This window comes from Corylus avellana, chromosome ca11, assembly GCF_901000735.1.
Source record: "Corylus avellana chromosome ca11, CavTom2PMs-1.0".
In the NCBI taxonomy this organism is placed as follows: Eukaryota; Viridiplantae; Streptophyta; class Magnoliopsida; order Fagales; family Betulaceae; genus Corylus; species Corylus avellana.
In genome coordinates, this window is record NC_081551.1 from 6,559,312 (window position 1) to 6,575,129 (window position 15,818).

Below are 15,818 nucleotides of genomic sequence, written 5' to 3' on the forward strand. Positions count from 1 at the left end.
CACAAAAAACACCCAACAACTATTTCGAGTGAAGAGATACCATGTAGTTTTAGCGTAGGTTTGTGGGGGCTCCGAAATGAAAGCTGAACTTGGTTTTGCGTAGGGGTGTCAACCCGGTCCGGTTTTCCGGTTTTTGGCCAAAACCGGAACCGGAACCGGGGTACCCCGGTTCTTGGTTTTGGGAAACCGGAACCGGAACCGGGACCCCGGTTAACCGGGGTCCCGGTTCCCGGCCGGTTCCGGTTTTACCCGGTCCGGTACCCGGTTTTTGAAAATAATTAGTGTTTGGGGCTTATTTTAGGTATTGGGCCTAAATTAAAAAAAAAAAAAAAACTATTAATCTTTTTGTCTAAATTAAAGAGGCTTGATTGTGATTGTTTCAAATAATTAAAAAATAAACCTAAAAAAGCCTAAAAATCCTAAATAATCAATGTTTTTGCCTATATGAGCCTTAGAAATAAAAATTCAAATTTTTTAAAATACCCTAAACATAATTTTAAATTAGATACATAAAGAAAACATTAAAACAATAAAAAGTAAAAACAAGTATGTAAACAAACCAACATGCACAAGAAATAAATACCCCTTACTACGACAATTCAAAACTCAAAAAAATAAAAGAATTCAAATAATAATAATATATATATATATATATATATTAAAACACCGAAAGGCGAAAACCTTCAAAAGACGCATTGGCAGTATTGCGTAATACTAAGAGTAAAAGAATTAATATATATATATATATATAATTTAATAAAATAAGACCCGGTTCCGGTTTTCCCGGTTTTGACCGGGTGCCAAAAACCGGGACCGGAACCGGGGTCCCGGTTTTTTTTTTTTTTGAAACCGGAACCGGAACCGGGTCCCGGTTTTCCGGTTTCCGGTTTCCCGGTTTTCCGGTCCCGGTTCCGGTTTCCCGGTTATTTTTGACACCCCTAGTTTCTACTAAGATTAGATAAAGCCAAAAAAATAATAATAATAAATAAATAATCTGTCTGGTTAATTAGTCAAATATAACCATAATGTACTGCACGCATTTGAAATAAATTTTATTAAAAAATATGTACATTTTATATGTTATTAAAAAAATAGACATATATTATTTTTATAAATTAAGTTAAAAAATTTTCTTTTAACTTAGTTTAGAGAAAAACTTTGTACATGAAATAATGGTCCAAAAAAAAAAAGTGATTTTGATTGTTGAACTTGGTGATAGGTAATGCTGTCTGTTCGCCACTTGGCACCTATTTTCCTTCAGGTATCTCAGATCGACGTGTCTCTCTAACTTGCAATTGTCGGGACTCTTAGATGTTAAGGAGCCAAGTAGCTTAAGAGAACCGGCCTAAGGATCTGACCCTTGAACCGTTTGATGATGGCTCGTGGACCAGTTACCAAGAAGTCGAGGGTAAACGGAATAATGCTACAAGTTCCTCTTGTGTCTCTATTAAGTATCTACAACAATGATGTGGCTATTAAAATCATTATTGAGCTTGTGATTGATAATTATTTGATTTTGATTTAATAATGATTTTAATAATCACATTATTCTTAAAGGGATTTAAAAGAAACACAAGAAAGACTTATAGAATTATTCAGGGTAAACGTCTTGAGGCATAGCCTATCCCTTGAACAAAATTGGGTAGTAGAAATTCCTCTTTGAATTAAGCATCAAAGTGCTCTCACATATAACGTTGGCAAATCACCATTTGTTCCTTTTGTCTTGCAGGTTACTGGTGAGGTTATGGGGCAACGGTCATATTGTATCAGCATAACTAAATGCCATATTTTTCAATTTCATTTAAAAACTATGAATTGTTTTAATTTATTTCTTGAATTTTAAATTTTTTTCTAATGCTATCTTTATTTTATTTACAAACATGACACATTAGGATAATATGTACTTTAATGTGTAGCATCAATATATCTATAAAAATACCTATCATATTAGTAATTATCACTCATATATCAACAATACATAATAAAAGTAATAAAGAAATGTTATATAATTGATCTAATGGTTGGCTAGAACTACTACCATATAGTTATAAAATAAAATAAGTAATATTAGACCGACTAAACCAATAGAATTGATAGCTAAAAAATGAAAATAGGATTTAACATATAGTATTGTGATTAAAATTGTACTTGGAACTAAGTTAATTTAATTTTCAAAAATCTCCCACTTCTCTCATTTTCTTAAAGAAATTAAGAAAAAAAAAAGCACTATTTTGTTTTGGGCAAACAAAAGAGAAGTGTTAGGGGTTAAACAAATGAACCCAGAAAATTTTTTAAATTGACGGGGCAAGAGTTTTTAAATTTTTTTAAAAAAAAATGCAATTCTCTCTCCGTTGTCTGCTACTCAAGGTTTGCCATGTCAGTTTTAAAATTTTTCTGGATTCATTTGTTGAAGTGTTAGGGAGCCAAACAAATGAACCTAAAAAAATTTTCAAACTAACGTGGCAGACCGACGACCGTGAGTGGCAGACAAGAAAGAGAAAATTATATTTTTTTAATTTAAAAACTTTTGCCATGTCAATTTAAAAAATTTTCTTAATTTATTTGTTTGGCTCTCTAACACTTCTTTATGCGAAAGACTTCCTAAACCATCTCTCTGTTTTTGTTTTTGTTTTTATTTTTATTTTTATTTTTATTTTTATTTTTTTTTGAAGTCAACGGAATTACCGATGGGTATCGTCAATAGACAATAAACAATAAGTTTGAGACCAACTCCTACAACATTGAATATTCCAACTCCCAACTCCCAGGTTTCCAGCCCCTTTCCCCTTTCCATCGTCTCCAAAAGTCACCCTTTTTCCTTTCCCTCTCCACAATCAAACAAATCGCCGGCAGAAATGAACCAGCCGGACCCCGGAAAGTCGCCACAGCAGCAGAAGAAAGAGCTGCAGCTGCAAGGCCCCCGCCCTCCTCCTCTGAAAGTCAGCAAAGAGTCCCACAAGATCAGGAAGCCTCCGCCACATCCGCATCCAAAACAGCCGCCAAAGTCCTTTCAAACCCAACAACCACCACAACAGCCTGTGATTATCTACGCCGTCTCTCCCAAGGTCATCCACGCCACCACCTCCAACTTCATGTACATCGTCCAGCGCCTCACCGGCCCATCATCGTCGACATCGCCCCCCGGGGCCGGAGACCTCTCCCCGGCGGCCAGGCTTGCCTCCATCGAGAAGACCAGCCCGTCAGAGAGAGACAGAGACAGAGACAGAACCAGCAACACTGACACAGTGATGGATATAGTGGAAGGAGAGGGGTTTCTAGACTTGGGTGAGGCTTATCCGGGGATATTATCGCCGGCGCCGGTGAATTTGCCTCCGATTCCAGATGGGTTCTTCTCGCCGTTGAATGACCCGCAGAACTTTTCTACTCTGTTTCATGATCTGAGCCCTGTTTGGCATAATAATGGGTTCTCGGCGAGTCCTTCGGGGTTGTTCTCAACTTCTTTGATCTCTCCATCTCCATCTTCGATGGACATGTTACGCAGATTTTTGGACTTTTAGGGTCGTTTGGGAATTTCGGAGAAAAAGAGCCTGCAATTTTGCAAAGGAAATTGGTAAAGTTTTTGCATTGACTGACTTGTTGTGGAAGAATTTTCCACAGTAACTTCCTTCTTTTTATATTATGTATTCTTTCGAGGGTAGTTTTAGTAGTTGAAAGTCTGTAAATGATATATTGCTAGTTCCCAATGGGCCACCCCGCAATTAGTAAAAGTAGCTGGTGGTTTATGTAATTTTCGGGATTGTTGGGTTTGTTTCTCTTTTAGTTTTCTGTTCTTGTCTTGATCTTTATGAGAGGTAGTTGAGGTTGTCTTTAACATTAACTCTGGGTTGTCCTTGTGGTTGGAATGATTTTTTCTTTTATTTTTCATTAGCCTAATGATTTTTTTTTTTATTTTTTATTTTGGACACTTTCTAGCACTTCTTTTTACCACATTTTTCTTTCTTCTATTGCTACTCATGTATACAATCTTTTGGAGGATGATGACATTGAGACATTTATGTTGTTTCTTTGCCCAATTCTAGTTAAGGATATATATCCATCTTTGTTAAAAGTATAACTAACATCCAAAACTGAAAAGTTTTCAGTTGATCAAGAAAAATAATATCCGCTAAGCAAAAAATAGTGTGCGACTTAATCCGCCTAAATCATTTTTTGCTGCTTTGCCATACCTCCCTCCGATTAGGTAATTGTGAAAGAACCCCTTGTAGGATGTATATAAATAGGTTTTAGGCTGTCCGAACACTTGCCCGAGCTAGTATGCCCTACGGACAAGGGCTATCTCACAAATACTTGATCAATTGCAAGGAATTCGGGCAAACAACTACACTATATCTCAATTCCACTTTCGAATGCCTTATATTCTTTTACACACTATTTTCATCCACGCTCTTCTTCATAACTTTTCAGATTATAAAATAACAGAAAAATAAAAATTTAGCAATTTTTTTATATGAGCTGAAAACCGAAAAATGTTTTTCGAAAAATATATATATTTTATAACGCGGAAACAAAAAGAACCCGAACAAGAAAAGTATAGAGATTGACTCTTTGAGCATTGGCAAAACTAAGTTAGTGTTGTTGAGTGATTGGTGTTCCTCAATGGATCCCAAACAAGTTGTGTCCACTAGAGTTCTTTTCTTGACGTTCGATGATTATCTTGTAAATTGGTCAAATCGTGTGCGCGGATAGGTAGGGACGAAAAGTCAGCTCTCATTGTCAAATTAAGGCTTTATATTGTCATGCCACCGAGTTGGTAGAGGGATGGATGTGTCATTGGCAAATATACTCAAATTTTTTTTTTTTTCAAAGGATAATAATAATTTAAAAAACAAAAACAAATAAGGCAGTCTATAGAAGTGAAATTTTTTTATTGAGTGTTTCTTTGAAAAAAAAAAAAAAAATTGTTCGAGATGGGATTCAAGTCCAGATTTTCAATGTACTGCTAAGGAAATGCTAAACGACTTCCTTCCCAAAAGTTGTTTCCAAATGATGTGTCACCATCTTATGAGTTGGTGACACGCTTCCCAAAATAATAAATTTCATGAGATTGTGATATATCGTTTGTGAGAAAAATTTGGAATGTATAGCAATTCGTGTATTGCTAATTCGTCCCGTTCATTTTGTTTACATAAATATAAAGTAAAAATGTTGAACTACGACCAATAATTCAACTGAGAAATTTTTGACTTCTAGGGTCAAATTCAAGCATGGAATAATATTCCAAGTAATCGGGAATATGTAATGAAAATCTTTTGCAAAGATGTTTACAAATATAATCTTTTGCAAAGTTCATTAGATGCTAAGAAAAAGGAAAAAGAAAAAGAAAAAAAGAGTTCATACTGCATCTTCAACCTTGATAAGCAAACTCCAAATTTGCTTTTGGAGGTGCAACAAAAACTTCAGGTTTAGTGATACGTTATCCTCAACAAAAACTTCAGAACTCAAAACTTATATTAGAAACCCTAGGGAGTGGAATTTCATGTCCTCGCCACCGGCGAATTCCGTGTCCCTCCGATCACTGTGCCAATACTCTCTCCCTTTATGGCTCTGGAGATGTTACCTGGTTTGCTTAGATTGAAGACAACAACTGCATCAATGAAAAGAAACTCATCTCAATAGGGGGGCAATTTCTGTTTAATTAAGATAAAAGGAACATATACACAGCAAATTCATTTTCACACAACAAATTTTCAAGTGCAAATTGTTTTTACTTATCTTGAAAACTATCTAAACATACCTGGAATGTTGTTTTCCTCGCACAAAGTGATTGCCGTCATGTCCATCACTGAAAGATCTTTCGAAGTCACGTCAGCGTAAGTTAGACTATCAAGAAGACGAGCATTTGGGTTACGCCTTGGGTCATCATCGTAGACCCCATCAACATTGGTAGCTTTCAGCACAACCTCTGCATTAACTGACACACAATTGAATGAGATCGATTAGCTCAGGAAAAGGAGTTATTAGACTTCAAGACATCATTCATGCTAAGACAGGATTTCAACTTTTAGCAATAAATCAATGAAGCTAGATTCAAGTAACTTAAGTTTTAATGACAAACTTGGAAAGACTTCGTGAAAGACAGATTATCACATGGTTCAAAAGGCATATGGTGTTAAGAGATTAAAGCTTTGTTAGCTCCAAATTAGATTAGTACGACGCTAGCATTTAGTATTAGAAAATATGACATACTTTCCGCACAGCGAAGGGCTGCAGCAGTGTCTGTGGTGAAGAATGGATTTCCAGTTCCAGCTGCAAAAATCACAACCCTGCCTTTTTCTAAATGCCTCACAGCTCTTCGGCGTATATATGGCTCTGCAACCTCAGACATGCGAAATGCAGTCTGTACCCGAGTAGGGATCCCGATACTCTCCATTGTTGCTTGAAGAAATATAGCATTCATAACGGTCGCCAACATCCTATTAAAAAAAAAAGGCGGTTTGTACATTAAGAAAATAAACAGAATAAAACTCTTTGGACGTCTTGTGACAAGATATCCCAATTTCTAGGAAGGGATCACTAAAGAATACAGTAAGTTCTTTTTGATTAGCAATACAAAAGTATTTCAGTATGTGTGTGTTACAGATTGTAAATACATACTACATCAAACAGATAATGAGGAAAGAAATGAGATAATTGTACATAACAAATGGATGAAACAGCTCTAGCCCAAAACTTCAAGCAACAGTATTCTGCATATATCAACTTTTCTATATGTTCCAGCTTAGTGTGTGCATTGATGGAACCTAAAGCTCTTGGACCAAAAGAAGAAAAAAAATCTCCCTTACGGAAATAATAAAATGGCCCAGTAGCAATAATAGAGTTATAAAGATACGTTAACAATCAAAATAGAGCTTCCATTTACAACCGAAAGGTTTTATGTGCATTAGATCAATGCAGATAGGGGCATTACCCGATGTAATCAGCAGACGAGCGGTCAAGGCCACTACTTCCTGCCCATGAGGATCCACGGAAGATATTTCCCCCACCAACGACTATTGCAACCTGAAACATTCGCCCAAGATGATTTAGACATCATGCACCAAAAGCCAATTTTAGAGTTTTGAATTTATTGGGTTCACAAGATTTATCTTGTAAATATCCAATTGAACTTCTCCCAACTTATCCACAAATTCACAGAACAGTAGAAACTCCAAACATTTCAACTATTCCCATGTTATTCAAGCATTTCTTAGATTATTCAGAATACTTCAATAATGAAAACCTATGCTTCTTTACTTTAAGCACTTAAGTGCTTCTCCCACTCAAATTCTTTTTCCAACTCATTCCAAATTATACTGATTCCTAATAGTCTCTGAATTTTGCACAATTTTTGCAGCAATTAAGAAAATCTGTATCCCCATTACTTTTGCCATGCTTATGACTATTAAAACATTTAAACACACACACACACACACACAATTACAATTACTACAAGAAAATGCTACCAGAAGACCTATACCATGAAACTTGTAAAAAGAGATGAAAAACTATGTAAAACACATATTTCTAAAGGAAATTGTTGGAGGTTTTACCTCAATGCCAAGACGTGTCACAGCTGCAACCTCCCTCGCAATGGACATTGTAACCTACATTGTAACAAAAAAGTCATACTTCATAAACCACCAAGAGAAGAATACAGTAATCCATTTCAAGTAATACATATTCTTTTTTCTTTTTGACCTGAACAAACAATACATGTTTTAGATTCCAACCTTTGGGTCTATATTTTGCATGTGATCTCCTGCAAGTGCTTCTCCACTTACTTTAAGCAACACCCTTTGCCATTTATATGATGGTTTGGACATGCCAACTTCATTCATTGTCACTCCAAAGGGTGCCATAGATGACATCTGATGCTGCCTGTTATAACAACCGAGTAAACCAAGGGATACTTCATATAGAACTTAAAATGCTCAATGGTGAAACTACAGTAACATTAGCAGAACGAGAAACTGTTTAAATTGGTAAATTATTATTTGTCTCAATGCTTAGTTGAAAAGAAATGGTGAATTTAATCACTACACCATTATTCTAATACTCCTCTGTGGATCAAAACTATCCTGAGGGGAATCAAGATTCAAACAAAGGGCAACCTACTCTAGTACCATGATAAATTACCATTTGTCCCAAAAGTCTAAACTAATTGAAACTGGTAAATTTGATCACTCAATCATTTAACAGAAATATTTCACAGTCTAACAGTAGCAAGAAAAAATGAATCCACACTTAGTTTCATCAAAGTTGTACAGCATCAAAGTAAAGACCAATGCCTCTTTCATAAAAAAGGCAGTGAAGAATCATCTCAGGAAAATCAACCTTTCCAAGTGTTCATTGACCATTGGACATTCAAACAGATTTGATGCTCATATTTTCTACAAAGAAATACTCCCTCTGACCCAAAATCGATGCAAGATTGCAAATGACACGCAGTTTAATGAAACAAAATAAACATAATAATCTTTATAAAAATGGCCTTGGGTAGGGCAAACTTAAAAATAAAATAAAAAATGCAGTTTTAAATTTAAGGATAATATGGAAGTTAAATGGATACATGCTTTCATCTTTGGAAGCTCATACAATTTGGGATGGTCCAAAAAAATCTCATGACTGAGAACCTCAAACAACAAAATGCCCCCACCCCACCCCACCAACAGCCCCCTTATAGACTGTTTTCAACCTGACCCAGATATATGAATCCATAAGAAAAGAAAACAATAGCAAACAGCATTCAAGAAAATCAGTCATCATCTGAACCAATGATCTATGATTAATCTCAAGTTTTCATGCCAAAACATATCACTTTTAAACTACAAATTTTCATAGTCACAACACCCTGGATGACAAGTACAAATATGCCCTGAATTAAATTTTTTGTTTTTATAAGTAAATGAATCTCATTAAAAGCACAACGGGGTGCAATTCTAGTAAACATGAAGTATACAAGAGAAACTGCCTATTGAAGACAAAAAGAAGAACAAAAATCCAAAAAATTTAGAAAAAACTACATAAATGCGGACTATTATACACAGCTATCCATGTATAAAGAGATTTGAACATGACATTCTTCAACTCTTCATCTTTCCAAGATGCCAACAACTCTATTACCCTTATAGGCATGACCAATTATACACCAAAGAGGTGGGAAATCGAAGCCTATAATTTTCTTGCCACTTCATAGTGGAAAAGAAGATGATCTATGGACTCTTCACTCCTCCTACACATACAACACCAATCCATCACTAAGACTTTCCTCTTCCTCAGGTTATCCATACTTGCCCTGAATTAAATTATAGGATTAAAAGGGAAAACCTCCACCTAAGTGCTAGTTTGACCAGAAAAAGAATTCAAAAAGCTGGCTGACTGAGTGCAATTAAACCCTAATATAAAAGTGTGCGTCCTTTTTCAAGGTTTTGAGAGATTTTAGCATTATTCATTACCAATATTCATGTCCACTTGTTATGTAAGAAAGTAAGTTGACTTTATTTATTCAGTCAGCAGGCACTTGCAAGTTGAAGTTTTGTAGATAAAATTGCTCATGAAAAAATTGATGTAGGATATGTTTGCTGCCCATATCCATAACTCAAAACTGATCATAAAGCAAATATCCCTGGATATATGTTTCCACAAGTGGAAAATCCCTGATTTTGCTCCATTAAAGGATCCCCAGCCAGCCTGACTAAAATCTGATTGATACCAGCCAGCATTTAACCTATTTTTTTTGTTACAGCACTTTTTTGTAGCAAACATTTCTTTTTTTATTTCATAGAACTTAAAAGAAAATCAGAAAGTTCCCTTTGATAGTAAGAAAAATTCTTAATAGAAAATATCAGATACTATTGCAATATTGTATTTACAACAATTAGGAACTCTATGTTGGAACAAGCCCTTTTTGGTCCTTCATTTTTTCTTTTTACTCAAGTCCGGTAACTGTATGGTAAAGCACCTCCACACGCCTCACTCAAACAGATGCAAATCAGGTCATAAGTAATTATTGAGCCCATGAAATCAATTTACAAGTTATCACTATGCAGCTAAGAAACAGGCAAGACATGGACAGCAAACAGGAAAAAAGATGACCAAAGTTCAATATTGTAGAATTGTAAAATCCAGATTAGAAACCAATTATAAACCTAAATTTTATTTGTGATTCTCAATAAATGGCATGGTATGTACCATACTATTCTATAATAAGCTTTTATAAGGACATTAAAATAGGGAACTATTTCAATCTGAACTGGAATATTCTCCAGACTTAGAAAATCTAGGTCCACTGATAAAGAAATAACTAAGCAATAATTGAATCCTCTTCTTCTTTGCAAATGTATGTTTATTCAGTTACTATGATGGACCTATTATGCCTTAACATTGACATTTTAAAGCAAGACAGAACCAGTAATGGTTCTGATGCTAAATCTGATGCAGGATCTATTTACCACTAGATTAGGCTTCTTGTTTCTTGAGAAGTTATTGAAGAATTCTTGGGTGGAGTTCGATGTTTAAGGACTTAATCATGGTTAGGTCATTTAAAAAAGAATTATTACATAACAATGATACCTAGGTAATCACACCCTTAGAGCTTAAGAAAGCCGCTGGAATTTTATTAAAGGAAAATTACAAAAGTCACACTAGCATTTTGATCTTGGTGTCAATTTGTTCCATAAACTTTTAAATTGACCAATTTACCTCCTGCACATTGAGTCTGTAACAAATCAAACCCTCAAAAAATTTATGTTAAATGTAATGGAGTTACTGTTGCCACATCATCAATAATTATGAAATGGCTATTCTATCTTTTATGTGTCTTTCCATCTCCCTCCTCTTTGATCCACCTCTCAGTGTTACTGAGACATAAGAGCTTTCCGGTACATGTTCATTTAACCCAACATTGAACTCAACAGAGTGATTGATGATACTAAGAAACACAAAAAAGTGATCATTCAAGTAATACTTTATAGAATTAGTCTAAACTAAATATAAAATTGATTGATAGACAAACTTATTTTTTCACTTTCTCATTCCAACCAATTACAACATTGATGTACATACCGAGATTAAGATATAAAACACAGAAACATCAATGTTGATGCCTTAATTCAAAGAAAACCAACTCTTGATGATCCAACATTATAGAACCATTTTTAATTGTAAAGACAATTTTTTTGATAAATAATCGAAATATCATTAATAGCGTAAGGCACCCCCATGTACATAGGAAGTATACAAGAGAAGCTACCTAGGGAGTAAGAGAATGATAAACAAAAAGAGGGGGAAAAAAAGAAGACAGATATTTTCATATATAAAAAGAACTTAACCCACCTTTTTTTCCTTCACTTGTCTTCATTTTCTCTCTAAAATTTATTTGATACAAACACTCCAAAATCATTTCCCTAGTAAAACTCACAAATTCTTTTCCGACTTTTTCTCTCCATCATCATGACAACTAAAGCCCCCACTACTATTGATACTCTTTCCACCCGGTGAGTCCAACTCGCCCAAATCCTCCTTCCCTAAATTGTTTCCAACTGCTTCAAGTCGCTCAGCTGGTTGATACACCCTCTCTTCCTCTCCTTATCCAGCTCTTACTCTTCGCCAACTAAGCCTCAAAAGCATCAATTTTTTTGTGAATCACTAAACTCAAGATGGATAAGCCCCACCTAACCTAGTAACTTTTGTCACGTCAGGATGAAGAGCAGCAAGGTCAGATACAAAGTCGCTCTTGGCCTGGAGAAAGGTCTGAATGAAAGTGTGGTAGAGGAGACTGAGTACTATAAGAAGAAGATTACGATGACAAGGGCAAGAGATTAGAGGTGGGTTCAGTGAGGAGGAGGGAGCTGAAGAGAAGTTGGAAGAGACACACAAAGGATAGAACATCATTTCATTATTATTGACAATGTAGCAACAACTCTGTTACACTTAACAGAAAATTTTAAACGAGGGTTTGATTTATTACAAATTCAACATGTAAGGGATAAATTGATAAATATAAAAAGTGTAAGCTAACAACCACATCAAAATGTAAGTGTGATTAGTTTTCGCTTTTATTAAACTCAATCCCCTTGAATTTTGACAAAAATTAAATAAAATCTGTTTTATGGGCTATTTCTAATCCTTTTCCTTTAAAGGCTATGATTCCAAAATAACTATATATATATATATGAGTCTCAGGTTATGTTTTAGAATATATATATATATATAGGAACAGCACCTCCACCAAGTAGAAAACAACTGAATAAAAAGAAAAAGACTCTAAAACATAACCTGAGACTCATGAGCTTCTTTAACAGCCTATTCCAACAAATCTAGAAATTGGTTTACCCCTATTTCAGTAAATCTTAATTAAAACTTTTTTTTATAAGTAATCGAGATATCATTAAAAGCGAAAGGTGCCCCCATATACACAGAAAGTATACAAGAGATGCCACCTACCTGAACCAACTTCCTATTGCAAAATAAACATGAAAATAAAACTAAAACTAAATAGACTGACTTTGTAGGTCTCCAACTAGGCCTCATATCAAATAAGACCACAATTTCAAATAATTTTGGTTTTTAAGTATTCTCTTCCAGGGGCTTTTTACTTCAGCATCACCTACATTCTAGCATTTTAGGTCGAAGAGGATTGCCATAAGTTAAGAGACATAAACATTGTTCATCCATGAATACATATACCACTGGTTCATGCAAGGCTGGGTTCAAACTGCAAATATATTCCATTTTATTCCTCTGGTAAACACTTGTAAACTAACTATTATGCTCTAAACATAGTAACTCAATCTTCTTTTCCACAAAGCAGGCTGCTATTTTTTGATGTATTCATATCCAGAAAAAGAGATAAAGGAAGCTAACCATCTTTCCATTCGTGTAGAACCACTATACTTGGAAGATAGTAAATATCAAGTGATAAATTGTAACTAATCAAAAGAATATAAATCATACAGGAGGATGATTGAACCGTAAAGTGTCTAACCTTTTTATTCTTGGAGTGCCTCTTTCTAGAAAACAGGTATGGCATACCAACTTAATATCAAACTTTATTCTTCTCATATTAAGTACATCTTCTAATAATATATAGCTAACCAATACTACAATTTAAGGTGGTAAGCAAGTCATTTAATGACACAAACACATCACCCCTGTATTTTAACTTTAGAGCCGTCTCTCTCTTTCTCTCTCTCTGTCGAATTCTGTAGTTAGAGGACCTCTGATTTTGCGAGTAGGCTACACAAAGTTATAGCTTATGGAGAGACATTAGGAATGGATGGGAGAGGGAGAGACTTTCTGGGTTTACCGTAGGGGATGGTAAAAAGGTTTGCTTTTTGCTTGAAGTATGTGGCCAAGAGAGGACCGGTTGCCCTTAATTAGGTATATCATCATAATCACCATCCTTCCATACGCATACATATCGATGACAGAATGCAGAACAAAACAATTCAATTCTTTAACACAAATAAGTGCACCGCTCACACAATCAGCTAAATCATCGTAAAAACGAATAATATTTGCATTTTGTTTAGCATGTATTGTTCAAGAATTCCAAAACGAAACATGAATACGAAGCACACTGCACAAACATGAAATAAACAAAAATCAACAGGAAAGGAAAACCCGATGCCCATCATGACAAAAAGAGATTTCCACACAAACCCGAAACGCCCAATTCTTTCCTATTTAAGAACGACCCAGAATTCCGTAATTCAAAGTACACAAAGAAACAAGGAGAACCAGCCACCATCCATACCTCACGTTCATGGGGTCAGGTGTAGGAGCCATTCCAGAAGAAGAACATTGAATCACCAACCGTCCGTTAGAGCTCGGATTACCCACTAGCCAACCGTGGTAATGGGGCTTGAAAAGGCTCAGAGATGAGAAAGTAGATGACCAAGACGATGAAGACGCAGATGAGGAAGAGATGGCAATGGAAGAAAGAACGGGAACGAAGGAGGTGGAGATTGCCATTAGAAACTGAAACTGCTTATTATCAGAAAAAGAAAGGAAGGTGTTTTAGCTCTGCCGCCAAGGCAAGCCTTGCTTCAGTTCATGCGCTTGCTATCTGGTTTTCTTTGTGTTTCTCACAAAAGATAATTGTTTTATTTTTTTTTCATTTTTTAAATTTTCTTCCTTCATCCTTTGTCGGGGTTTTCTCAGAGATAACGTCTTTTTCTCGAGAAAATAACAATTTCCCAGTAAAATATCTCGTGCGAAATAAAAGCCAAGGACAGCAGAAGAGTATATATAATCCCGTGCGAAATAAAAGCCAAGGACAGTAGAAGAGTATATTACTTTTACTTTCCTATAAAAAAAAAACACCTTACATTTTCTTATATTTCTCTATATTAATTAAGGCCTCTTTTAATTAGCCAAATGATAATTTTGTTAGGAAAATAAATAATTATTACTAGGAATAGCTATTTCCTTGCATCAAGCAAGCAACATGCTTACTCCTATCACAATAGCTCCAGAACCTTTGAGTAATTCTTTTACTGAGCATCCTATTACAATTTCAGAACTCAAGTGGCTGGAGGCTTTTTGTGTATAAATGTTCAGCATTCGAACGTTGTCATACCTTGTTCGCACTTGCTTAAGGCAAGTGAAAAACCAGTTTACAGGTTAAGGTTGGTTGTTTAAATTGGACTATAAAAGAGTAATTCTGTAAGTAGTGCGTCCGTCAACATGCATGCGGTAGTTTTCTACTACCGCATAAAAGCCAGATCCGCGGCACTCCAAAATAAAAAATAAAAAAATCTTTTTTTCCTTTGGACTCGGCACCCCCTAGCCCAGCCCCTCCCTTATTTTTTTTATTTTTATTTATTTTTTCATTTGAAAGCCCATAGCCTCTCTTTCTCTCTTTCTCTCTCATACTCTCCCTTTCACTTTCACTTTCTTCTCTTCTTCCCTGTCAACATAATTACTAATTTAACTGGTCTTCTAATTTTGATATTTTGGTTATTAAATATTGAGAATATTGGTTGTTAGAATTTAAGCATTTAATTGGAGAATTTGACACAAATCTAAGCTCAATTGTAAACACACACACACACAAAACCCTAATAACCAAAAAAAAAAAAAAAATCCTAATAACCAAAAAAAAAAGTTCAGCGGCACCTACAGTATGAAATGCCTAACTCCGCCACTAGCGTCCATATGAGATTGTGAACACCATTGCAAAATGAGTAATTCTAGAAGTCTTTCTTGTATCACTCTAAAAATAAAGTGACATTTAAAATTATCATTTGATCAATATCTAATAATGATCAATTTTGTCAGTAGCACTATTGCATCTTAGTATGCCTATCGTGAAATGAGCCTTACTATTTGTCTTGAAAAGTTCTTTTGAATAAACTCATTAGTACCAAATGCTCACCTCGTTCGAACTCGATGTACTAACTTGTGATTTTTCTATAAAAGATTACGTATAACATTTATCTAAATTTATAGCAAATTACATCAAAGTATTTTGGGCACCAAATTAGCCAACCTAAAAACTAACAACTTGTCAAATTATGATTGGACTTGATGTGTTATTGGACGAAATATACACACAGAAGTACCAACTGCGTTTATAAGATGTTTACAAGTACCATCTACGATAATTTTGAGATTGAGAGGTCTCTTTATTTTCAAGTTAAACATATTCAAAAATAATAATAGTGATGTGTGTGCAAGCTGGAATCAAGATAATTAGATCTTATATCCAAGGTCTATGTGCAGATTCAAATGTTATAAATCTTTGTAGGAGACTAGGTTCTAACATAATAATGTTATTCTTACAAGGATTTAGCTAGGTTGATGTGTATATTTTT

At 35.0% G+C, this 15,818-nt stretch overlaps 2 protein-coding genes across 2 annotated transcripts; one reads left to right on the forward strand and one right to left on the reverse strand.

Moving 5' to 3' along the window:
• Positions 1 to 2,746: 2,746 nt before the first annotated feature.
• Positions 2,747 to 3,838, forward strand: LOC132166301 (protein MKS1-like). Its single transcript, XM_059577098.1, has one exon. The coding sequence runs from the start codon at positions 2,856 to 2,858 to the stop codon at positions 3,516 to 3,518; it is 663 nt and encodes a 220-aa protein (XP_059433081.1). The 5' UTR covers positions 2,747 to 2,855; the 3' UTR covers positions 3,519 to 3,838.
• Positions 3,839 to 5,184: 1,346 nt separating this feature from the next.
• Positions 5,185 to 14,170, reverse strand: LOC132165637 (uridylate kinase PUMPKIN, chloroplastic). Its single transcript, XM_059576280.1, has 7 exons — positions 13,757 to 14,170; positions 7,731 to 7,878; positions 7,551 to 7,604; positions 6,929 to 7,020; positions 6,208 to 6,434; positions 5,756 to 5,932; positions 5,185 to 5,605 (listed from the first exon to the last, which is right to left on the reverse strand). The coding sequence occupies exons 1-7, from the start codon at positions 13,972 to 13,974 to the stop codon at positions 5,496 to 5,498; spliced, it is 1,026 nt and encodes a 341-aa protein (XP_059432263.1). The 5' UTR covers positions 13,975 to 14,170; the 3' UTR covers positions 5,185 to 5,495.
• Positions 14,171 to 15,818: the final 1,648 nt, after the last annotated feature.

Bases quoted from the DNA above. Each gene is read 5' to 3' on its own strand.
- LOC132166301 (XM_059577098.1), top strand. From the start codon at position 2,856: ATGAACCAGCCGGACCCCGGAAAGTCGCCACAGCAGCAGAAGAAAGAG.
- LOC132165637 (XM_059576280.1), bottom strand. From the start codon at position 13,974: ATGGCAATCTCCACCTCCTTCGTTCCCGTTCTTTCTTCCATTGCCATC. The intron at 7,879-13,756 runs GTATGGATGGTG...TTGTTATAACAG, and splicing joins CCTGACCCCATGAACGTGAG to GCAGCATCAGATGTCATCTA. The intron at 6,435-6,928 runs GTAATGCCCCTA...TTTTTTTAATAG, and splicing joins TCGTCTGCTGATTACATCGG to GATGTTGGCGACCGTTATGA.